General features: G+C 40.6%; 1 protein-coding gene across 2 annotated transcripts in view; it reads right to left on the bottom strand.

The window, feature by feature from the left end:
* The window catches only part of Vav3 (vav guanine nucleotide exchange factor 3), a 320,561-nt gene that overhangs the window by 89,569 nt on the left and 204,631 nt on the right, over window positions 1-26,361 (bottom strand). For both annotated transcript variants that reach the window (XM_026789648.1, XM_005367914.2), the window contains exons 18-19: window positions 15,828-15,853; window positions 11,253-11,298 (exon numbers count right to left, since the gene is read on the bottom strand). In XM_026789648.1, the coding sequence (XP_026645449.1) occupies window positions 11,253-11,298; window positions 15,828-15,853 (72 nt within the window). The remainder of the gene's footprint in view (window positions 1-11,252; window positions 11,299-15,827; window positions 15,854-26,361) is intronic.

Here is a 26,361-nt window from a genome sequence, read left to right as displayed (position 1 = left end):
AGAAGGGTGGGAGGAGGGAGAGAAGGGTGGGAGGAGGGGGAGGGAAATGGGAGGCTGGGAGGAGGCAGAAACTTGTTTTTTTTTTTTACTTTTCTCAATAATAAAAAAAAGCATAAAATGGAAACAAAATCTTAAAATCTTTGATGACCTGCAAATTTAAAACCTATATAGAAACAAATATGCTAGAAAATTATCCAAACACTTTTTAAAGAATGGAACTTGGATTGGTACTTTTTAAAAATCCAATAAAAAAAAAGAAAAAAAGTGTTTATATATCTTTCTTACAGATCTTTGGAAAACAGTAAATTTTGGAAATAAAATTAGGTAAAGAACAAGCAGGTAATTCAAAATTAAGAATACTATAAGTATCCAGTAAAAGTTTAAAACCAATATCTTACCTAAAATGAAGTTTATATTTGAACTTACTGGTACTTGGTAACTGCAGGTGGTCCTCAACCTAAGGTGGCCTGGACGTTGGAATTTTTGGTAGTACTAAATTAGTGCACATTCAATAGAAACCACACTTGAAACTTTTCTATCTTCCCATTCTACTCAAAAACAGTACAACATTCTCTTCATTCGCAGGGAGGAAACAGCCAGACACAGTTCCAGTGGGTTCTAATCAGAGGATACATGAGGACAAACAGTTGACACTGGAAGAAGGGTACCTGCCTGCTTTGTGTAAGGCCCGAGCTTGGTCCCCAGCTTAACAGACAGGCAGATCTCTCTCTCTCTCTCTCTCTCTCTCTCTCTCTCTCTCTCTCTCTCTCTCTCTCTCTCTCTCTCTCTCTCTCTCTTCTCTCTCTCTCTCTCTCTCTCTCTCTCTCTCTCTCTCACACACACACACACACACACACACACACACACACACAAAGATGAGATAGTACAGCGGGTTAGAAAACTACGATGCTGGTCCATTAAGTGCATTTTGTACTTCATTATATTTTGAACTTACAATAGATTTACCAACACAGAATACGATCATAAACTTGCCCCCAAGCCTGCCTACTTGGCAAATGGTTCAACAAATATGTTCAGGAAACAGTGATTAAAATCAGAATACCAAACCTCGAAAACTACAGACATTTTGTGTGGTGGATTGAAAGAAAGTGGCCCCCAGATGGAGTGGCACTATTAGGTGGTATGGCCTTGTTGGAGGATGTGTGTCTCTGTGGGGGCAGGTGGGCAGGCTCTGAGGTCTCTTTTTTCTCAAGCTTCCCTCAGTGTGACAGTCAGTAGGCTTCCTGGTACCTGCAAACTGCAGGACTCTCAGCTGCTCAAGCGCTACATCTGCCTGCACGCCGCTATGCTCCTGGTCAAGATAATGGACTGAATCTCTGAAACTGCAAGTGACCCATCCAAACTTAGTGTTTTCTTTATAAGAGTTGCCGTGGTCATGGTGTCTGTTTGCAGCAATAAAATCACTAGCTGCAACAGTTTGCAAACATGTTATTCTACACAAAGAAAAGAAGCATGAGTAAAAGCTGTAAGGGGGGGACGGTCACTTGAGTGAGTGGTTTCCACGTATTTCTTCAGGGAGCTTCTTAGAAAATTTCCCTCATGTTTTCTGAAACTTTCAAAATAAACTTCTGGATGTAAAAGTTTAGCTTATTAAAGAAAGCCAATTATTTTTCAAAGTTTACCTCACACCTTTAACTCATACCTGAACAATGAACACCTGTTGCGTTTCTGTCCCTGCTATGGTTTACTCAAAAGATATCACAACCAAATGAACGTGAAGCCGTTTTCAGAACCGTATCATATTTTCAATTATATATTAAACAGTTAATGCCTTAACATCTTTTTAAAAATTCCACTTTAATACGTAGCCTGCCAGAAATCATCCTTCCTACTTCCAAACTGTTCGAACAAGCAGCGCGAGCTGTGCCAGAGTCAGCCACCCAGTTTGTTTCGGAGCCAGGGTCTACCAGTTGTTTGTTTCCGAGCCTCTAATTAGCTGCCTTATCTTTCACGAAGGATTCTTCTGGTGCTAAGTTTTAATCGTCCAAATTAATTGAAATACTGTAGCAATGTGAGATTAACATTTTCAAAATTAACAATGCATAAAGTAAAAAAATCAGCCATGAATCTGCTTTGTAGCAGCAGCCACTAATGAACTCTGCAAAACAGAGCCGATCCCACTACTAATTTTCCATGTCCTGTGCGGTTAAGTCTTTGGAAAATACGCTTCCCTTGGTCAAAGGCAGTAGGGTTCACAGGTCTTTTAGAGGTACTTTAGGCTCAAACAGGATGAGTAAGTTTAGCGCCCACCATATAGGGCATGATTCTAGGTAAGCCACTCAAACTCAAGAATCCAGGATCTGGCTTTCCTCCCATGATTGGGTCCTGTAAAGCTTTAAGTGCTAGGATACCCTACTGCCTTCTTGGCTGACATGCTCTGGTGAAGTAAACATCCATATAAGAAAATTCTCACAGGAAAGAATTGGGAGCAGCACCTGGCTATGTGTGGTAGGTATCGGGGCCTTCAGTTCCATCATCTAAAGGGAGTGTTGCTTCCCGATACCTGAGTCTGAAAATGGACCCCTCCCCAGCAGAGTATCCAGATGACATTACCCTACATGCTAAATGAGGCTTTGGGAGCAAACCTGAAGCCGAGAAAGCCGAGTTAAACCATGCTCAGGTGACAGAGTCAAAGAAACTAGAAGCTGTTATTTAGGACAACCTGTTACACACCTGTATGGAGCCAGGGCAGGTGTATAGATTCATTAGTGACAGTCATCACCTCCAAAGCATTAGGTACTGACACCACGGGAAAGTGCTTCATCTAGCAATCAATTTGACCTTCACTGAGACACACACACACACACACAAAAACAGTTGCTACTTATCCCTATTTTAGAGGTGATAAATATGCGTAAACTCTCCCAAGATTATGAATCCTTGCTGACCTTTGCCAATGCAGAGCCCTCAGTATAAACCACACAGGCTCTGAAAATTCTGACATAAGTTCAAATGGAAGGAATAATGGAATGGAAAGGGTTAAGTTCAGATGAGGGAGGGTAGGTCAAGGTAAAGGAGAATGTAAGTTAAATAACACGAAAGGTCTTTGGGAAAAGTCATGTGGCAATCTACTGTAGACTCTCTCTCTCACTGACACACACACACACACACACAGAGAGAGAGAGAGAGAGAGAGAGAGAGAGAGAGAGAGACAGACAGACAGACAGACAGACACACACACACACACACACACACACACACATACACACACGGATTCATAGAGACTAAGTTATGCTCTGTCCTTACTTTTCCTTATTATTTGCTTTCTGTCGCAGCTGCATGCTATGGCCTGAATGTAATACATCCATGCCCATGGTTTTCCTTCCTGACCCTTCCAGCACTTAGGCACCTTCTTCCCATTCGTTCCCATGGAACATGATATTTTTGGATTCTGTTTGCTGTTTTCTAATCAAATGGACCAAACTGTACTAACACTGAGTAGGCAAGAGTGGAACAAAGAACTATTGCCTTCTAAAAGTCCAGTATCTGTGTTCATAGGAGAATTCAAACTTAACGTTTCACGAGCAAGGACACAGATAGAAAAACAACCATGAAACCATAAGACAAGAAAACTGCTTCTCTCTTGGCTTTGTTGCCAACTAAAGCGACCATTTGGGATCAGAGTTTATTGGTCTTCTCTGCCTCCTATTTCAGGTTATGCGCCTCCTTATTTACTTCAGAAGAACCTACAAGTAGCTACGGACTGTCAACTGTCCCATTCATAAATCTATAGACTTGGGCAGCTCTTCATAGGATGAACAGTACTGCTATCAAGTATGTTATGTTTTAGTTCTCTTTCTTCTAGAAAATATAAATAAAAAAATAAAATATATGTTGATAAAAGCAAGGAATTGTCCCTATAATATTAATTTTAGCCACACAGATAAAAAAATGTGTTGGGCCCCCAAAGGAAAAAATGATCTATAAAAACAAATGTTGAGAACCTAAAGTAAACTTTTCTTTTTGTTCAAATTTTAAAAAAATCAATTTGATGATATTGAAAAATAACTACTCATATGCTATTTTGACCAAAATTTTACAAACTGTACTCCCATGATCCAGTTAATGGGATAAACCTATTTGTAAACAGAACTTTGATAATAATATAACCATAAACTAATTTGTCAATGGCTTCTCTCCTAGGATCAGTTAGATATTACACCAAATACTGTTATTGAAGAGTAATAAGTTTTGATCCAATTGGTTTCTTTCATCTAACAGTTGGGACCACAGCTCTGAAATGAGGTTATCTGGCTCTCAGAAGTGGTTGGCCTATAACAAATTTCTGAAATTTCTATTTTTATCTAGTATTGCACGGCACATAGTTTGTCTTCTTATATGGAGCAGAAGTTAACTATCATGGCCACAGATACAGAGATGGGTCATAGCTCAGCTTCAAGGTAGAGAACATTTTATCAATGATAAATGTTCAAAGTAGCTCACTATGATTATGACTTCCTTCTTGGAATGCTTCTCTAAACATTTAATACCCATATACTTTATCTTCTAAAGATAATATTATCAGGAAGGTTATGCTACAAGTTTGTAAGTGACCCTTAAGTAGATTCTGTATATTATAGCACAAATATTTTATTATCTCTATAATCACATTACTGATACTCTTTGCCATCTAAAAGGACCCCCCCCCATGTATACCTATGAATATTCACTTCCCCTTTGTTCCTATTCTAAAGCTACCAGTGCTGCATGAAAGACCGGCTTGGCAAGGCTTGTACAGACCTGCCAGAAAGCAGTCATGGTCCTTTGTGAACTCAGAATGAGCTTTAAAAAGGAGAAATAAATCCTCAAACCGAAAGAGACGTGAGCCAGGTGCTGTGATGTTCATTTCAGAAATCTGTTATCCTGGCAAGGAGAATTAGAAAGGTAGTCCCGAAAAATAACTGCAAGGGGATCAACTGCCTCAGTGCAAAACTAGTCTTATTGTTCAGAGTTTAATAGAAGCTTGGAGGAAAATCAGCTGTTTTAGAAACCAGAGCACACTCTCCAGCTTCCTTCACAGCTTGGATTTCTCATTCCTCTGCAATGAATCTTAATCACCGGGTTCTCCTTGCCCCATTTTGTCTGTTCAAGTTTATTTGCTCTCAATGTAAAATATAGATCTGCACCTTCACAATTAGGCTCCCAACAGTTAGGATACGATTTACAGATTTGATGGATTTTAGGGCTGACAGAAAAGACAGAAGCAGGAATGACTGATTAATATGGAAATATGACAATCTATGGAATTTGTCTCTTGTTGATTGCAGACAAAGGCTCGCTGACAAAAACCGCCAAGAAGGTACATGTTTCCGTCACTTAAAAGAAAGGGGTCATTTTTAAAATAAGCTTTTAGAGCCATGATTTTAAAAATAATGAGCTGTTGGTTTTTTTTTTTCCTTTTTTTTTCTCATCACTGTTTTCTACTCCGAAACTAAAATATAAGATTTCTCTATTGGATAAGTTGCTCTGTGTAAAATCAAATGTAAAGGAAGTCAGCAATTCTATTTAGATTTGGAATGCAATCCTTTGAAATTAAAGCTCCAAAGAACCATATTAAATTCCAATTTAATACCATAAGCCAGCATAACAAAATGTTTATTTACATAAATGCAAAGCAACTACACATAAATCAGTTTAACAGTAATCTGAGCCCACAGTTTCTTATCTTTTCTAATTCATTTAGCTTATTTGCATGGACTATGTAATTAAAAATATTTTCCTATGTTTGTAAGACTATTTGCTAAGATACTATGTTATACTATCGTCCAAAGGATCTGTATGTAGAATAGTTAAATGCTAAATTTCCTTACAACTAACGTATATACATAGGCATTTAAGCAACTGAAACCTGGTGTTTTTATCTATTCCTTGCCTACCTAGAATATAAATATTATGGAGAAGGACAATGTTGTTTTTATAATTCACAACTTGCCTATGTTTAATGCCACATAAGGCATAAGGTTAATGATGACAGATTACTTGGATCCCGTCTTCACATAAGGACAAGGGGAGCATGAATATCAATCCCGCTCATCTGGAGGAGAGAACCTGACCATTGCTGAAGATGCATCTGCTAAGAAATGGCTAAGACAACTCCTAAGGGTCTAAGACTGCAGCTTTTCCAAGACATGGGTATGACGTCTATAATCGAGAAGGCAACAATGAACATACAAGCCTTTGCTCTCGGAAAGGATTTATCCACGTAGCCATTATCTGATCATTTGTTAGGCAAGGTTATAACAGTACACATAAGCAGACTAAGCTCAGAAGAGAGGAAGCATTTCACATCCTCTTCATCTAATCTTTAGACAGCACAGCAAAGAATAAAAATCTGAATTTTTTAAAGTTGATGATGGTGGACTCACATACAGGAGGTTATGAGTTCCACAAATGTAGTATGATTTTACAAAAGTCTAAAAATATGAACTCGATGAAAAAACCCAGATATACTGCATGCAAACAGAAATCAATCTTGAGTCTGCAATACTTAGATAGAAGGAAATTTTTAAATCTAAGTATTAAAATTTAATTGGCAACTTTGACCTTGAGTGCCACTTGAGGTGAAAAATACTACAGCAGTGCTTGGATTAACTTGAGACTTATGATCTCATGTTCTTGAAAAAGGCCCAGCACCTCCGTGTTCCTGAAATAATTGATCTGTCTGTTACAAGTGTTGTTGTCCCTGATACCAACATCTGTCTCAGGAAGAGAGGTACAAACTGATGAGAACACCTTGCTATATATAAGTGATTCAAATGAGCTACCAGGATTTGCATCTGGCATAATATTATATTTATAAAAGCAATTAGGATTAAAAAATGATTTAAAAATTCTTAGCCCGGTACAGAACAAGGAAACACAGTAAAACCATCATGAACATGGTATCTAAACATTAGGTACAGTTACTAGTAGAATGTTCTGAGTGTCCGGACAAGCCACAGCACAAGCCTATAGCTCTCATGGTTTGGGGGTTGTGCTAGAGATCCACAAAAGAAAAAAAAAAAAAACCACAACACATTTTTCAACTAGAGTTTTCATTCCCTTTATTAAAATCAAAACCTCTAATAATTATATCCAAAACAAATCCTCTCAACCATCCCTCTTTGTTGTATCTTTTAGTAAAGATAATCAAAAGACTGTAAAAGTTGTTTAACAACCAGGAAATAAAGGGAAATATAAAATTTATGACAATTAAGCAGCTTTTGCTTGCTCTTTTTTCCAAAACGGGGTCTCATTATGTAGCTCTGGATGTCCCGGTATTCATCCTCAATACAAATCCAATATACAATTTCACCTGTTTGCAAAGATTTAACTTGCAACTATTGATTCTCCACTTGACAAAGTGTCCAATATTAAATATCTTGCTGTAGAACAAATTAATCAGCATAAATATTGCTACCAATGAGTATGAACAGTTTATGAAGCACATCCAAAAGTACTGTTTAGCCAGGCTGTGGTGGTGCATGCCTTTAATCCCAGCACTCTGGAGGCAGAGGCAGGTGGATCTCTGTGAGTTCAAGGCCAGCCTGGTCTAGACCATGACATGGTATGTACTATGGCTACAGGTAAAATTCAAACAGTAAGAGACAGGATACAGGTGACACGAGTTTGAGAAAGGGGAAGTGGGAAGGGGGGTTCCAAACGGGACGGTGAGAGGAGTTCAGGACAGACGGAGAAGGGGGGAAAAGGGACAAATGCCACCAAGGTCGCTTGATAAAGCCTTAATGATTTGTCTACGTCATACCTACCTAAAATCGTATACAGCACGAATAAGTGTACACATAGACACACACACACATATGCACACACATGCACACATCTTAAAGGAAGCTATGACACTAGGATTAACAATCTTCCCCCACAAGAACCACACACAGATTAGCAAAAACCCAGTACCAGGCATGAAAAATCTCCTTTAGAATTAATGGTTAGTCAGGGTACTCCACATGACTCCCAAAACAATGGCTTGGTTGCCTCTCAGAACTTGAAGGTAAACCCCTATTGATGAAAACAGGGCACACTAAGAATACAGGACTCAGACTGCTTAAGCTGGATGTAACTTGAAAGCCTCCTTCCTGTGGCCTAGCTTCCATGATACCAGAAAATACTGGGAAGACGCCAAAGGAGAGAAGCAATTAACAGTCCCACCCAGCTGTCATATCCATGAAACCACAACAACCTATGAAACCACAACAGGAACCAGCAAGGCAAGATCTCCATGAAGATGAAATGCATGGCACTCAGAAGGTAATGGTAGCCAACTGCTGTCTAGTTGAAATACAGCCCACTAACAGGAGGAACACCATGCCTAGTAGTAGAAACTTAGCTAACTTCCTGAGGCTAGCGAGGGCATGGATCTTAGACTAGAATCTACTAGAGCTCCTTTGCTAGACCAGAATAATTCTGAACTGCATTCTAAATCTTATCCTTACACCCACAGTTAAGTGTAGCTAACAGCTTTTGTCCAAGAAGCTGCTTTTTGCAGCAGACCATCACATAAAACCACAGCTGGACACAATGCAGACACCAATGGATCACGGGAACTCCGTCCCAATGGATATATCTATGTCACAGCTCTTGCCTCTACAGCTCAGCAACCAGCTTAAAAGATGGGGCACAAAGTTCATAAGCCATTACAGTGGGATGTTTATTAGGAATCAGTCTCTCATAGAAATAGCTGCATAATCAAGATCTGAACAGTGGAGATATAAATAGAAATACTAAGTAGGAAGTGAGGAGAACTTATGGGATCACCTCCTTGATAAGGAACTATAGGTAACGTATGACTGCTGAGAGAGGGGGAGTTAGCCTGTCCCAGGGATGAGCCCCCAAATTGGTTGTCCAACAGAAAGTGATCAGCCCTGAAACCATATGCACACAAAGAACAAAAACCAACTCTGGTTTAACAATAATAATAATTGTAAAAGTAGTGTAACAATAATAATTGGGAAGAAGAGGCTATCATTTGGGGGGTTATGGAAGGAGTTGAAGTGGGAAGACTTGGGGGAGGTTGGAGGGAGGAACGGGATGAGAGGAAAATGATATATTGTGTCCAAAATGTTTAAAAAATAGATAAAAATAAAAATCAAGAGAGTCAACACCGAAGAAAAAATACACAGTCATCCATCAGTTTGTGTAATGAACATTAATTAGGTCTTTTGTCCACATAACTATGTATTAAAGACCTTTCCAATACAAAATGCCTATGTGTGATTTAGTTTTGCACATGGCTCTGAAATCTGATCCTGGTGAAGTAGGGACATTTGGTACCCACAAATAGTTTGTTTTTCTACAATACACTTTTTTATGGGATTCTTGAAAGCAATCAGCATATTAGAACTTGGAGAAGTTAATTGGATTAGTTAGAAATGGGGATAGGGTGGTCAAAGAAATCCTCACAGCAAAATACAAAACAAGTGGCAACCAATCCTCCTAGGAAGCTCTGTGTTCATTCTGCCTCAGTTGCATGGATATCTCTTTAAATGTCTTGGAGAAACATCTCCCAAGAATTGTGAAAAATCTGTCGAATGACAGCTACACCCGTTGATGACAAGGCAGTTGTCAAACCCAGGCTCATTCTGAGCAAATGATCCCTGCAGGTCAGCAGAATGAGGCAGAGATAAAAAGGCAATCAAGACGAACAAGGACCTCAGACCTAAATCCAGGAGTGGCTAAGGGAGGAAGTGTAAAACCTCACTGCAACTCCAAACATAAGATCATCACCTATCCGCTTCTTCACGGAAATGTGAAGGATGAGAAATATACTCACACGCGCATATCATAGCTACAGGAGAATATTCTAAAATCTACAGACGTACTTCTGGTATATTTGTAAATTTATTCTTCATAAAGCGCTGTAGGATAGAGCGGTATGAATTTATTTTGTTACCGATCTACTTGGCTGCATTTAGAATCTGAAAACTCACTATATTTTCCTTTAAGAGATCACAGGAAACTGGTTGTGAAGCAAATTGCAAAGAGTTAAATGTGCATCTTCAGCCACTATAAATAAATGCATTTCTCTTGGAGGAAACAGACTAAATAAAAATGCACAGAGGTGAAAAAGAAAATTCAAAATAACACTTTTAAAGGCCAGATTATTTCCTGAACTAGAAATACAACTCATACAGACAAACAAACAAACCACATCGCTTATACACCTGTACAGTCCTACTAAATAAATACAACTAATGAAGGCTCTTCTAAATGGCACCCCACAGACCCCTGGGAAGGATCTTGGCTCCAGAAAGTCAGAACTATTAAAAAGGAAAGCAGAACCCTGTGTTTTTAAATGACATCAACTTTGCTCTGTAGTTAAAAGAGTTAAACCCATCTCCAGATGTAAATGAGGCAATTTCTAGCCAGAGGCAACAGGGCTTCCATAATCTCTGCCATCTCATAAACCGGCAGGGCCAGCCTGGGTGTGGCTTCAGTTAAAAGATGTTAGGCTTTGGAAAAGCAGCTTTACAGCTAGATGAACAGTGCTGCTGCTGGGAACACAAAGCCAAACAAAAATCCAGATTATATCCCAGCAAGGTAACTCTGCATTTCGCAGTCCACTTGACGGGGCTGGAGTCAAATTCATATAGTTGGTTGCTTTATCTGTGGATACCTTTTATACCTCCAAGGATGGGATCGTGCACAGTACAAAAAGGGTCAGAGATTAAACTGTGGAAGGCATTTCTTAGTGGATAAAAAAATAATTATACTAAGATAATGATAGGGGCAAACTACAATGGTAGGAAAAAATACTGTTTTCTGCAGCTGAGTCAGCGATCTCCAGGGGACACTTGTTCACCGTCCTGACAACCATATTCCTGATTATAAAACCATACAGGTAGAGAATAAGAAAACTTCCCCAAGTGGGGAAGTAAGTGGCAGTGGCGTGCTCTCCCTTGCCCTCTCAGAACACACTAAGTGGCACTGAGCTGCTTGGTTTTCTTACCTGATTTAGGGGGAGAATGGGGAGGGTGCTGGGTATGTTAGCATTATGCAGGCACCCTGAGGCTGTTCAGCAAGCAAAGAACCAGCTCACCTGCTGACTGTGGAAAGGGCTGGGGGTTAGTCACCCGGGAATGATTTGCACTTAAGGGCTTCACCTCCTGGTCACAAGGCATAGACCAAGCTGTGGGAACAAAGGCCCTCCGTGCAGCCGACTCCCCGAGAAATTCCCATATACGTTCATAATCACTTAACTGGAGTTATCATAGGATAAACGACGAGAAACACACCTGGGTCCACCTGTCTGGGAGCTCGCCGGAGTCCATTGGTCCGTTTCTGTGTGGAAACGACACAAAGACATGTTGGTAACATGGCACACGATCATTATAGCTCTGATGCTCTTGCAATCAATGTCGCCTTAGATTCAATTAAAAACACGGCTAAACATGAACAAAATGTGGTTTTCATGTTTGTATTTATAATTTAATATAATTCCCCTGATAAGTTTTCATTGAGAATATCATGACGTTATTAAGTCATTGCCACAAACAGAAATACCTTTGTTTGCCTAATTTATGTATCCTGACCCAATATTTCTTAAAATCATAGGATTACAGAAACTAGGAAGACTAACGCCACAGATCCATTTTTGGTTAGAAAATATTCCCAATGAAGAAATGTGAATAACACAATCTTAAGCAGATCCTACAAATTCTAACTCAAGTATTTCTGGGCCGTGACAGACCAGTGGCTGAAGAAGCCACACAGTCCCAAACCAAAGACCCAAAGCCCTGGCTGCATAAAATGCTTAAATAATAAATGTGTCTTAATTACAGATGAGCTGTATCTTGATACTTAAAAAAAATTCAGGCAGCTCATGAAGTACAAAATTAATTATTATACAAAAGGTATTCCTAAGGAAAACTGCACACTATGAAAGCAAGAAAAGGGATTTTTAAATCTAAAAAATGCGTGGTTACTATTTGATTTTACTAGCATCGAATTCTTTGCTATAATTAGTACAGTAATTTCACTAATGAAGGATTGATTTTTTTTTTTATTTTTTGTTACAAACAAATGTGAATCTGCATGGAGGACCACTGCACACAGGACCACAGTATGGAGCTTTTCATGAGGAATTTTCTTTCATATGTATTGGAATTTGTCATTGTGTGTACAGGGCCATGGTTTCAGTCGGAGGATCCCTCACTTTGAGCAGCACACATAAGTTGTGGATTTTCTCAGGGGAGCTTCTCACGTTGATTTCATTCATAAGTCAAATCACTGAAATGTTGAAATGGGGTCTTTTCACCTTCTCCAGGGGCTCAAAGCCACATCCTGAAGATTCTAGAGTTCTTAGATAAAACAAATTTTAAACACGTAATCTTTGTTTTCACCCCAACTACTTTCCAAATGTATTTGTAAAAGACTAATAGGACCATTAAACGCTGCATGGGGTCTTTGTTGAGCAAGCAGGGTATCTATTCTTTGGAAAACCATTATACGGGATCACTGTGAGAGAAATTGTTGCCCTGGGCTACTTGCTGGCCATGTCATAAAAGGGAAGGCACATGGGTTACAGATCCACTTCTGAAAATACGGGGAAACTGATGTCAAAGGCAAACTCTTTTTTACCTAAATTTTTATTTAAATTTTTTGAGCTTTCTATTGAAAGGGCACCAAGGAACACAACTTAAGATATATTCAACAACAACAAAAAAATATCCAATGACATCTATTGTGCCAGTGTTTGCCTCCTCCCAACACCATCGCCTTCTGAACTGACAACAGGAATCATCTTTGCCTATTTTGCCTTCAGTTTAAGATTAAAGTAGGTGATACAATGCGGTTAGTAATAATACAGAAAAGGAGATTAACTTCAAAGTCAAAACATTTCTGCTTGTGTTTTCCCATCTTTCAGGAAAAACTATACTAACGCTTACTTGGTCAGGGTGGTGGTGAGGGTTCATTCACTTTAAGTGCTTCAAATCATCAAGTGATTCCAATTACTAATGTTATTAACTTTGTGGAGTCATGGAAGTTCCAATTCACACAAAGGATATGCTCTGGGAAACTACAGTTTCTACGCCGTGCTGTGGTTTTGAACCAAGATCTCACTAAACTGCTGAAGCTGATCTTGAACCAAGCATGCACCAGACCCTCTTGCCTCCTCCTCCCCGGGAGCTGCCACTGCACGCATACATGACGGCACCCCACTTGCCCTACCGACTGTTTGATGTTCTTCCTCCAGGAAAGCCATTTAAGTTAGTCACCCTCAAAACAGAAACTTTTCTGTAGGAAAAGCAGGCAGTAAAGTAAACTATCTATTAAAGAAATTCTGCATGCAGAAGGAAACCCCAGCTGTTAAAACAAGGCGCATCTGGAAAATCTGTGATTAACTCAGACAGCACCTTCGAAGCATCTTCTACCACAAAAATCCAAAGATCTTTAGAAATCTTTCTGAAATATAGAGTGCAATGTCTCTGTCTCTAATGCAATTCTCTCTCACACCTATTTTCTCAGCCAGACAGGGCTGGACAGACCGGGTCTGCAGGTAGAAGATGGGAAAGAAAGGGCATATATGGTTGCCTTGCCTGGAAGCTCTTAAGTCAGAGGTCCAGGAGACGTGAGAGTCATGTCTCTGGAGTCAGAATCTCCTTTGATCTACCCAGAGGGGTTGGAGAGGCAAACCTCATTTTATAGGCACTTGGTAATTATTTCTTGCTTCACTGTCTTGTCTTTTTATTTTTTAAAATGCTTTTATTGTCTAAAACTCTCCTGGTCTTCTTGCCTATGTGGGGGGAAATGATTCCTTCTGTGGATTTTTACCAACAACACTAGGGAACATTTCCTTTCCTGTATGGAAGTTGGCTTTGGTTCGTCCACAGTGGGACATCGATGCAAAGTGTAAAAAAGCACAGACATATAAGAATAAGCTTGCTCTGTGTAGTCAGAAGGACCCGTGAAGACCTAGGCTGTGAGTGAGGTGACCACATCTGGACAGCTGTGCAAGCCTCTGGTCCTGTGGCTGTGGAAAGACTGGCCTGCCTTGACAATGAAGTCAACTTTTAAAACAAAAACCCATGGCACTAAAGGGTAAGCAGAAGAGAATTCTAAGCCAGTATAGGAGAGGCAGGGGGTTTGCAGAAAAAGAAACAAAATAAAAAACCACATTCTTAATATTCTTTGTTACACTTTTCCTAAAAGGGAGCAGTTTCCAAGTGAATTGGCTAGCCTCAGAGCACAGTATCATCTTCTCTCCAGACAAAGGGGAGGTTATTAGTGAAGTTATACATTAAATGAAAATTGCACTATTACATTCAAAAGTTAAGAAAATCACTACAACGCCGAGGCTATGTTTTTTTTTTAATTTTCAACATGGGGATTAATTCCTTTTTATTAATAGGCTCACATGTAATTTTAAGGGTATAAATGTGTCTGAGAGAATTATTTAATATCATGTGAGAATGATTAACCACGTCTTATTAGCACATTCTCCTGCTGCAAATACACCCACTTCACGTTACTTCCTTGAAACCAAATGAAATCATTTTCTTAGGGAAAAAAAAGAATACACATGTCTAATAGGATAAATGTGAAGTAACCTTGAGTTGAAGCTAGAGACACCACACGCTATGTTTCTCAATAATCTAAGACCAGCATGCTGAGAAAGACCATGCGGTACAAGAAGGATCCTGGCACCCCTGATTTAAAAAAAAAAAATTCTCTCCCTGTCTTGGAAAGAGTAACAGAAATTTCAGGGTAACTGGCGCTAGCCTGCAATAAGTCATGATGTTCCATTATTTTCAGAAAACATTGGTGCCGTATTATAGATGTTCCTTGGTCTAAACTCTAGGTCCTAACACCCACCTATCTAGCACAGTGAGCAGCTGCATCTACCACGAGGTTCCTCCAACCACACCCTTGTCACCCTGCATGCAGAAGTTACACAGGTACACAAGTACACAAAAGACAGGAGAAGGGACCTCTAAGGACATTTCCCCATGCTTGCCATATTTTCACCAACTGTATAAAAAGTAGCTGGTAAAAGCATACTAATAATGCAGCTGCCTTATTGGCCCGGAGGTGATTTTTATTTTACAATACTTTCTCGTGCTGACACTGGAGACCCATGATGACAATGTGCTAATCAGTTTAGTAAATCGACTGCGATCCTTTCATTCTGAAAGACTCAGGTAACCTTGTTTTTACTCATCTCACACCCATTTTATATTTAATTTCCTCTGGTAATTTTTAACTTAAATTTTTGCTATGGTACTTTTGCAGAGTCAGGTAAATTTCTGTTACTTTTGATGGACAGCCAAAATAATGGTGGTGCAGAACCTGTCATATGTTGCGTTCTCTTCCGTTTCTGAAGTGACTTTATAATGAGAGCTATCCTCGAGAGCCGCCATTGGGAGTTAGGCTGTGCTAAACCAAAGGGAAATCAGAGCTTGATTTGATGAGTGGGGCACAACAATGACCAGGTTTGTGCTGAAGAGGAAGCTACCAGGAACCTGAACCCATACACTCGGAACTGTGGCAGGATTCTCGCAGGTTACTGCAGGGCAGTAAAACAACAGTTCACGGAGGGCGCTGGGTCCTGCCATCGTTCTGATTAGCCCCGACTTCATTCACTATTACTGTAAAATATCCACCTTTCCCCTCAACCGAAGGCTTCCAGACAACAGCTGTGAAAATTCCTGATCCCGTTCATGTTTTGACAAGCACCTGGCAGCTCCCTCCATTTCTGTTCCACTCAGTCAGAAAAGGCACGTTTAACACCATTAGAGCCCAAGCCTGTTTAAGTTAGCAGACCCCTGGAAACACAACGCTTACAGAAAAAGTTGAAACGGCAGTCTTACCTCCGGTGGTTTGAATGGCCCTTGTTCTGAAACAAATGTAAAAATGGGCATGGTCAGTGGGGTCGTTTGGTTTGGTTAGCAGCCTCAGCTTGTCCTCTGCAGAGTGGCCGAACACTACCGCTTTGTTTTCTTAACTGATACCTGGAATATATTTCCAGGGTCCCGCGGGCTGGGCTGGTAATTGTTTTGCAACCTGGGTTCTCTTACCTTATTGGCCTGTCAGGACCGTGACTCATCCTCCTTAATGACTCGCGGGTTATGCTTAACTCTGTGAATTGTTTATTGAGCAGTGTCAATCTAGCCTCGTAAAACTCCTTTAAAACAAGGATTGCACTACATTTATAAGCACGGTCCTGAGTGGCAAGCCTTTCTTTCTCGACACATCTGATTTGAAGATCTAAACACACTGTTAAACGGTATTGTGTAGACTAGCTCCTGCAACTGCAAACTTTGCCCAGCAAGCATTCCACAAGAGAAAATTCCCATTAACGGCTAATAATACTCACTTATTTTAGATACATTACACTTTGGTTTACAGACAGAAACCTGTTTTTTTAAAAAACACCTCAGTCAGGATTTAGCTCCAACACTCTTTCATTTTTACTTCACATATTTATAAACAGACACACCATCCTTTTTTTTTTTTTTTTTTAACTATAGGTTGGTTTCTAAAACTGATTCACACTCGCCGAGTCTGGAGACATTCAGGTGAGTAACCTGGGTGAGGGCCCAAAGGACCTCAGAGAAAGAACGCGTACTGACGTTCTGCATATGGAAAACTGATAGGGGTCTTTCTACTCCATTTCCCCCCGCATCCAGCAGCATCTGACCGCATTATAACATCTCCAGACAGAGTCAAAACCTCTCACCACTGGGAGTCCAGGCCTGCACTTTTCCCATCTGAAATAAGCTCTAAGAAAGGAACTGAGGGGAAAAAAAGAATAAAAGATGCAACCAAAGAAGACAGAAGGAGAGCAAAGGCAGTCGAGATGGGGGCTCTGTAGGATTTTTCCTTAAAAGGCTGGGAGAAGCCACAGGGCCAGAGTTCACAGGGAAAGCTCCTATCAGGACACCTGCCTGCTGGAGCGGGCTGCTTACACAAGAACACAGCCTGGGGCAAGGAATAGGAGGAGGTCCCTTGGTGGACTTTCACCCCCCCCCCCTTTTTTTTTCTATGTTAAAGGACAACTCCACATTAATGGCAATGGAAGCCCCAAGAGCATAAAGTCCCCTTCCTTCTGCAAAAAAGCTAAGTCCGGCTGCCTTTGTCAGTTTCAAAGCCCATCACCCCAGCTTCACAGATAACTGACTGGCTCCATTGAAGGTATCTTTGCTTGGTCTAAAATCAGCCTTTACAAAGGAGTATTCCAGGACAGAAAGGCTAGCTCACTTCGCTTCCTCCCCTACAGAAACATTCTTCAGGAGAAAGACTATCTAAGACTTCAGGAGAAAGACTATCTAAGAGAGGCAGCTAGGAAGAGAGGATATGAAAGTTATCTTTTAGCCAGACTCAGAATATATTTTAATTGAACTCGGGTTTTCTGGTGTTTGGTTTCGCTTGGTTTAGTTTGACCCCCAAAGCCCCATACCGTGTGTGTGTGTGTGTGTGTGTGTGTGTGTGTGTGTGTGTGTGTGTGTTGGCCATGGTGGTGGTGTATCCATCTGGATAAACTTACCTGTATGTGGTAAGAAACAGAGTCTGAGATCTGATGTCTCCCTTCATTGTTTCCCCACTTTATTCTCTGATCCAGGTCTCTCACTGAACCTAGAAACTGCCCTTGCAGATCGGCAGGCTGACTAGCTAGCAAACTCCCGGGTACACTTGCCTCCATCTCTCTGTGCTGGGGTTCTGTGGTGCACCACCACACTTGGCTTTTATGTGGGTTCACGGCTATTCTACGCTCAGATGTTCATACTTGCCCACCAAGCCTTTCCCCCACGGGACCATCTCCGCAGCCCCAAAGCTTGTGCCCTTCGAGTCCCATTTCACTTGTGTGAAAAAAAAAAAAAAAAGCCTAGTTATTTGTGGCTACTGTGAAGGGTAATGCTTCTCTGAAAAGATCTTGGAGAGAGCAGGGATACAAGGAACATACTTAAACATGATAAAGGCAATATACAGCAAGCTGACAGCCAGCATCAAACTAAATGGAGAGAAACTCACAGTGATCCCACTGAAATCAAGAACAAGACAAGGTTGTCCACTCTCTCCATATCTATTCAATATAGCACTTGAGGTTCTAGCTAAAGCAATAAGACAACTAAAGGAGATCAAGGGGATACAAATCAGAAAAAAAGTCAAATTCTCACCATTTGCTAATGATATGTTAGTTTACATAAATGACCCCAAAAATTCTACAAAGGAACTTCTACAACTCATAAACACCTTCAGTAATGTAGCAGGATACAAGATTAACTCGAAAAAAAAAAACCCAGTAGTCCTCCTTTACACAGATAATAAACGGGCTGAGAAAGAGATCAGAGAAATATCAACCTTCACAATAGCCACAAATAGCATAAAATTTCTTGGAGTAACTCTAACCAAACAAGTGGAAGACCTATATGACAAGAACTTTCAGTTTTTGGAGAAAGAAACTGAAGAAGATACCAGAAAATGGAAAGATTTCTAATGGTCTTGGGTAGGGAAAATTAATATAATAAAAATAAAATGCTACCAAAAGCAGTCTACAGATTCAATGTGATGACCAGCAATCTACAGATTCAATGTGATGACCAGCAAAGTCCCAGCAAAATTCCTCACAGACCTTGAGAGAACAATGGTCAACTTCATATGGAAAAACAAAAAAACGTAGGATAGCCAAAACAATCCCCAACTTCAAACTCTACTGCAGAGCTAAAATACTGAAAATAGTCTGGTATTGGCATAAAAACAGGCAGGAGGAACAATGGAATCAATTCAAAGACTCAGATATCAACCCGCACCCCTATGAATACCTGATTTTTGACAAAAGAAGCAAAAAAAAAAAAATGGATGGATCTAGAGACCCTCATATTGAGTGAGGTAACCCAGACCCAGAGAGATAAATATAATACGTACTCACTCACAAGTGGTTTTTAGACATAAAGCAAAGAAAAACACAATCCCAGAGAACCTAAACAACAAAGAGGACCCTAAGAGAGATATACATGGATCTAATCTACATGGGAAGTAAAAAAAGATGAGATCTCCTGAGTAAATTGAGAACATGGGGATCATGAGAGAAGGTAGAAGGGGATGGGGAGAAAGGGAGGAGAGAGGAGAAAAATATATAGCCCAATAAAAACAATTAAAAAGAAAAAAATCTGAGTTCTTATGTGATCATGTCATATAGTAATCTTCTGTTTTGTATTTCATATACTTATGAAACTCATTATGTTTATATATGTTATATATGTATTTATAGTATTTTCTGCTAGGAAATTCTGTGTGTGGGAGGAACAGCTACTACATCTTGGATAATAAGAGCTGGTTATCATCTAGTATTGGGCTGAATTCTGACCCAGAAGAATGGTTGAGAGATGAAGAGAAAAATCTCCTTTCCTTTCCATCTCTTTTTTTCTCATGGGAACTTTCTTTAGGATAGTTATTCAATTCTTCAAGTTTCTAAAAGTTTTTAATCCTCAACTTGTCCCTACCCTGCAGCCTACTTCTTAGGCTCCTATTGATCAAACTATAAAATGCTCTTACCCTTTCAGGAACCTTTCTAGACAGTGACTTACAGGCCCTCAAGGGGTTTAAGCCTTGCATTCTTTCATCGTGTCTCAACTGGCTTAATGTAATTCTAAGTGGTGTAACTAAGGTGCTTGGAGCCTTTGCCGAATTCCATCTCCAACACCAGCAGAGCTCAGTGGGCATATTTGGGTATGATAAATGATTTTCAATGAAGTTTTAGGTTCCCATTCTATAATGTGCTTATTTAAATACCAAATTCAGTCCTGTTATGTTTGTTTTTCCGATGGAAGTGGCTCTCAATTCACATCTTACTACACAAATTGCTTTTTCTTTTATCTGAAGTTCTACTTAACACTTAAACAAACCAACGTGCAGTAAGACTGGTTGTCAAAAGAGGGGCCACATGAAAGCAGCTACTGATGTTTGAATGGAAGGTACCTAGCCTTCATGGCTTACAGGCTATTGCCAGGATTGGTCAATGTTAGGAAGATAGTATGTGAATGCTATGCTCACTGCTCTGATCTTCAATGGGGTTTTGGGAAAGAACAGAAAGTCACAAACCATAAATAATACATGGGGGGAAAGTTTTGATTTCAACTTGAATCTAATCACACAACAGTTTCCAATTCTTACTTTTAACAATTATTAAGATATCACTAAGTTGACCCAACTGTCAAGTGAAAGGTAAAATAACTACCCTTGCATATAAAATTGTCTTGATGAATCAAGAAAGATGACTCATTTATACAAAAGGATTAAGTGCCTTTACACAAAAGCAAAGTCACGTCTTGGTAATGAAATCAGAGATCAAGGCTCAGTTTATGTTAAATTAACGTGTTAAAATGTCTGGTGGTAGAAGGCTGAACTAACATTTTACTCTTTGAGTTATACCTCCTCTTAAAATATGCAATGCTATTTATAAAAGAGCCTGTTTCGGATGCCAATTTGTGGTGCAGGCTCTAGGTAACAATCTCCCAGGTTTAAGTTTTCGGATACCAAGGCAAATTCATTCCTATTAGAGCTGGCTACAGCAGGAGCAGGAGTAGCAGCTGACCTAGATAAAGGAGCAATTAAACAGATAAGCAAATGGGGATCTGCTTCGGTTAAATATTAGGGCAGCTGAGGCTTGCATTCCTCCTGAAAGAAAAGATACATTAAGCCAAAGCTGTTTGCGCCAGCGATATTTGCACCCAAGGCTACTCTCTTTGTTTAATCTGGAAGATGGGGGGAAGCTATATACTATATTGACTGCTGTCGGGGCAGGAAGGGGACAAAAGGGCTTAGTCACATGTTACAACAAGCAAGATCATAAATGACCCTGAAGTTGGCAATCTGGGATTAGCCCTTCCTCCATGGCGAACTGGGAGAAGGAAACACCACCCTAGAATTGCATCAGCTCTGCAGTAACTTGCTGAGAGTCTCATATAATGGTGCTTATACCTATTCATTACTATCACTGGAAAGTTTTGGCACAGACTTCAGAGCCTGTGTGAGTGGTAATCATCAAAGCTTCTATGGTGAACATGAGGGAGTCAAGTGGAGTTCAACGAAAGGGGTAGAACAGAATTCCTTTCCTGGCCTTTATTTATGTCCATGCAAATCCCCAGGCATTAAGATGCAAACTAACTTAACTACCCAACCTTCAACTGTGTTTCCAAGTTGCACACTTTGTCATATATATATATATACATATATATATATATATATGCATGGTTTTCTTATACTTCAGATATACTTAAAGTAATAATCTGTCATGCTCATGTATTAATATGAATAGATTGCTTCATTCAAAAATGCACTGTATCTTTTTGCCAAGCAATTATTATTTCCAGGGTGAATAAAGACTCAATAGATTTGAAGGATAATAGAGCGTGAAATATAAAAGGTTTCTAAACCAAGAGAAGAAAACATCTAAAAAACAAGGCTAACTTCCACAATCAAAGAATCTTTTCAAGCCTGGTGGTTAATGTTTAGCCACATAACAGCATTGTTGGAACTGCGTTTATATTGAAATTGTTCTATTGTGGGGAAAGTGATAACTTGATTTTCAGTATCCTACCCTTGGACTTGGTACAAAGGGATGGATTCAAAAGATAAGAAACATATTCCCCACCTTTCCCTTCTACACCAAAGGTACATATAAGCTACAAGAAAAAGAGTGGCGGCGGAGACAGCAATGATCTCAGGAGCGAGTCCCAGTCTTCCATTACGATACAGCTCCCCATGTAATTGAGCTGAAGCCACATATGTGTTTTTCACCAATGGCAGTGATTAAAAAAAAATGTTTGTTTCCAGGACATGCTGGTAGACACACATGGAACTGGACAGCCACATGCTTGGTGGACGACCTGCTCTGGAGGATGTATGAAATGCCAGGCAGCAGTGTATGTTCACTGAATTAAACTTTAAAACTACTAGAGACAGGGGGTGGGGAGTAGGGATACCACCTAGTACAGTACAGCCTAACCTTGGAAAACAAAATGAGCCCTATACCCTCGGTTAATTAAAGTCAAATTCACATGACCATCTGGCGATCAAGAAGATGTTAATGATTGGCAAGGAAGCTGGACAGGAGAACTGAGAAAAAGAAGGGACTGATTTCGGATTGCTAAGGAGGAAAGAAGGAATATTCCATCTAGAGGTAGCAATAAGAGCCAAATAAAAATTCTAACAATGGAATTGACTGGATCAGGAAGTAGGTTTACATGCAAGGAGCTTTTTTAGAAAACACCAGGTGTTGTGTGAGTTGGTTCATTTTCTTGCCTCTCGCTAACCTACACCAGGTGTACTGCCTGGTAATCAATGCTTAGGGCATAATTCTTTCCTTGCATAACTACCCAGAAAGGAATGTAAAAGGTCTACTTAGTTTATTTCATTCTCAAAGTACAAGCCAATGAATCACAGAATGAGGATTTCTTATTATTAGCTATCCTTATTTACTTATTTCCTTTACCAAGCTCTTACCTCCACAAGCATGGAACCCAAACCTGCATAAACTTCCATACTGTTTCTAAGCCTAAGAGGACCCAGGAACCTGACTCAGGCATCTGTCTATCCCTCGAGTGGCTTATCCATCCACATATCTACACACCAAGTCTTCCCTGAGGTCAAAACATCAGCTGCATATGGTTGAGCCTAATTAGAGAGATCAGCCAGATGGCAGTCATCATAAATATGATAAATGCCTTGGTAAAGTTAATTATAAGATGCCGGGAAAACAGAGATAACTGGTAGACGAAGAAGAGCCAGGCGGGTAGAGTACCAGAACGTCTTCCAAGTGGGGTAATAGTTGCGCTGAGTTTTCAAACTGAACAGAATGAGGAAGGAAAGATTAAAAGAGAAACAAAGCAGATATATGAGAAAAGTAGTTGAGGAACTATGACTAGACAGAGATCAAAGGTTGGTTGGGGAAGTTAAGGGATGGCCAAAAGAGGGGCAGAAAAACGATGCAGAACAAGGTGTGCTGTTGAGGGGAGTTTGGACAGTATTCTGTAGGAAATGGCAAGAACAGAAGTGAGTGAGTGATATGATAACCATGGATTCTGAAAGATGAGTTCAGAAAGTCTGTCTGAGGAATAAGATGAAACACAGAAGGCAGAACAGAATCAGTGAGGTTTCCATCTAAATCAACGCTGCAGCAGCAGGTTCTCAGCAAGATAGGAGAAGAATGAAGAGCGGATGAGCAAGAAGGGCGATGCACCAACTTACACTTGGGTTTGGGTGAGCATGTGGACAAAGAGTTAAGAAAGCACGCATCGGGAAAGAAAAAGTAGCTTTTCCCTAGGTCCTGGAAGTTACTTAACGGCAACTGGCAGATGATATGTAAGCTGAAGATGGAGATGTCACACATTTCAGGACACATGTTATATGTAGATGGAGCCAAGACCAATCTTCGTTAGATGTGGGTTAAAACTTAAGTGAGAAAAATAAGTCCGATCTCTAAAGGCTGCCTATGGGATAATGGGGTGTGAGAGAGAGAGTTATCAAGGAGAATGGCTAACAGTTTCCCATAAGAAAGAGTGAGCGAGGCAAGGCCTATGGTGAGAGAGCCAGAGTGTGCAAGGATGTGGTCATGACAGCAAAGCAGGGCTTCTGGAGCCTTCCTTTGGACCCTGGTCTACACTATCGTGGTGTGAATCTGTGCTTCCTCACCTCCACACTTCCTTCTGTGCATATGACCCGCTCAAGCGAAAACATCACGCTCTCCTTGAACAACTGTCCAAGGTTTATTACAATGTCACCATCCATATTCATCATGGCGCCCCCATCTACAAATGTACTCTGACACACACTAACAAGCCAGAATCTCCCTGGCTCTTGAGAATATAGTTAGACGGAGCTAAGCTTTGCAACTAGAAACCTCTATAAAGTGAGAATGAGTCTCAATCCACGATTGATGTGATGTGGGAAAATGATTACATAAACATTTAACTTGGCCTCAAATCAACACCGCTAACTCGTTTTAAATTTGCCTGTTAGGGTAATCTTCCTCAAAGTCAAGCTCACCAAGCAGCACATTCCACTCCATACAAAATTCCCACTCCAGTAAACTATGTCTCTATCCCCAAATGTACCCCGTGCTTCCTCCTTCCTTCCCTGAGCCTGTGTAGCCCCCCGATACTGCAGAAGTCAGGGTCAATGCATTGCCAAGCATGCCATTTCTAACCTGTGAAATCTCAACGCGAAACATGGCATGCGGGGATTTTCAGCCTAGCAGGGAAGAGAGCATGAGAGCAGGTTTCCCATAATAACGCAGTACAGTATCTATTCTACCACACTCACGGCAGACCTAGCAGCTCAGATTGACACTCTAGCCACAGCGGCTGCATAGACTAGTCCAAGGATGGGTAAGTTTGAAGACAGAGTGCAAGGTCTTCTGGTTTCTAGAGGACACTTGCTGAGGAGCAGGGGAGAAAAGTGCTGATGCAGTGATCACACGGAGCCCCTTCATCCTGAAGATGAGGCCTCTGAATGACAAAGCCCGCTCTGAAGGAAAAGGGAAGGCTGCTATGCAGACCTTTCATTTCATACTCCTCATTAACTGGGAGAACTCAACGTCACCCGCTCACCTCTTGAAATTCTGAAGCAGGAAAGGACACAAAGAGAAGAGGGGAAAGTCGTGGATATGGAGAATGGGGAGACAGTGGGTCAGTGGGAGGGTTCAGAGCAGTGTCAGAGACTCAGAAGCCCGAGGGTGTGTGCTCATATAATAGAGTCAGAATTAAGAAAGGAACGAAACAAGAAAACCTTTCCCCTGCTTTATGGTAAATTACGAAACAGAGTTTAAAGACTGCTGCTAATGGCACGGGGTTTTGATCCTACTTCATGTTCTGGCTTTGTGGGAGCCTAGCCAGTTTGGATGTTCACCTTCCTAGACATGGACGGAGGGGGGAGGACCTTGGACTTTCCACAGGGCAGGGAACCCTGACTGCTCTTTGGACTGGAGAGGGAGGGGGAGAGGAGTGGGGGGGGGGGAGAAGGGTGGGAGGAGGGGGAGGGAAATGGGAGGCTGGGAGGAGGGGGAAACTTTTTTTTTTCCTTTTCTCAATAAAAAAAAAAATGGAAAAAAAAAAGACTGCTGCTACCTTTTACTGGATGCTATCTCTGATTCTCATTATCTGGAGCCTACCAGACGTTAGCATTCCTAATTTTCAGCTGCCTCACTTTCAACTGTTTATGAGCCTGTTTTCCTCGCTTTAAAACGAGTGGCCCTAGGTCAGAAAGCATCAAAGTACTAGCTCTAAGGGCTTATATGGGGAGGGCAGGTGCGGTCATTATGAACACCTGGCCCTCATCCAGTGATTTAGGACACTGGAATCTAAAACTACAGGTCATTTGCAAGCACCCTAGCCTATCATAAGCAAATAGTATGTTCACCGAAGAGTAAGACATGGAAGGGTGGAACAATAAAACAGGTTTTGTTGTATCAGGTTGACGGTGGGAGAATTACAGTCATAATGTATACAATACTTCTGTTTATTCCACCTCTTTGTAAACTGTCCTGACCTTCAGGCTGATGAAAATGGTAACCTTAGCGGTTTCACGTCACCTCCTTCAGCGAGCAGCAGGAGCCCTCTGAGCTTACTGGCCACGGGAAGGGCTATTCTAAAAACTGAAGGCTTTCTGTAGGGTATGGCAGTACTCAGCACAGTGGGGGTACTCAGTCAAGGTCAGGATCTTTGCAAGCAGGGCTGTGCAGGCCAGGCAGAGAGGAGGGCACACGGGGCCCTCTGAAGATGTCTATGAAGGAGCAGAAGGACAGGGCTGTGCTGTGATCGCAGCCTTCTAGTAGGTCTCACCTTTTCTACAACTGCTCCTTTTCTGAACTCAGCCCTGCCTGGAATAAGGTATTTTCTGTTCCACTCTTCTTCACATTATCCAAAATAATTCAATGTCCACCTTCTCCTCTGGGAAAATCAAAGGTTGACATGGCTACCTTTTGAACTCAAGCTGTTAAAGTTCCTTTCTTGTGTTCAAAAACTCTTCCTGATTTTTGAAAGGTCTTATTGATAAAACACAGAGGAACTCAGGGGAAAAGGACAAAGAGAAAGGAGAAGAAAGAGAAAGAATAAAGAGGCCAGAAAAGAAAGAGAAGGGAGACAGCCCAAGAGGAGCAGGGGGAGGCAAAGGCTATTGAATGCATAATTTGCAACGGGCTCATACAACAGGCATAGAGTGCTATTTTTAAAAACCAGCAGAGAATGTTTACATAAATCCAAAGGATATATGCTTTGTTTAATGTGGAAAATGATAATGTATTCAATTCATGAATTCTTGAATTAGTCTGTGTAATGTTTGCTTCTGGAACCAATAACGAAGCTGATATAAATATTTAAAAGAAAGAAAAAGTTTAAGAGCTCAAGA

The sequence above is a fragment of the Microtus ochrogaster genome, unplaced genomic scaffold (assembly GCF_000317375.1).
Source record: "Microtus ochrogaster isolate Prairie Vole_2 unplaced genomic scaffold, MicOch1.0 UNK25, whole genome shotgun sequence".
Taxonomy (NCBI): Eukaryota; Metazoa; Chordata; class Mammalia; order Rodentia; family Cricetidae; genus Microtus; species Microtus ochrogaster.
The sequence above is the reverse complement of the archived record's forward strand: the minus strand, read 5'-3'. Positions and strand labels throughout refer to the sequence as shown.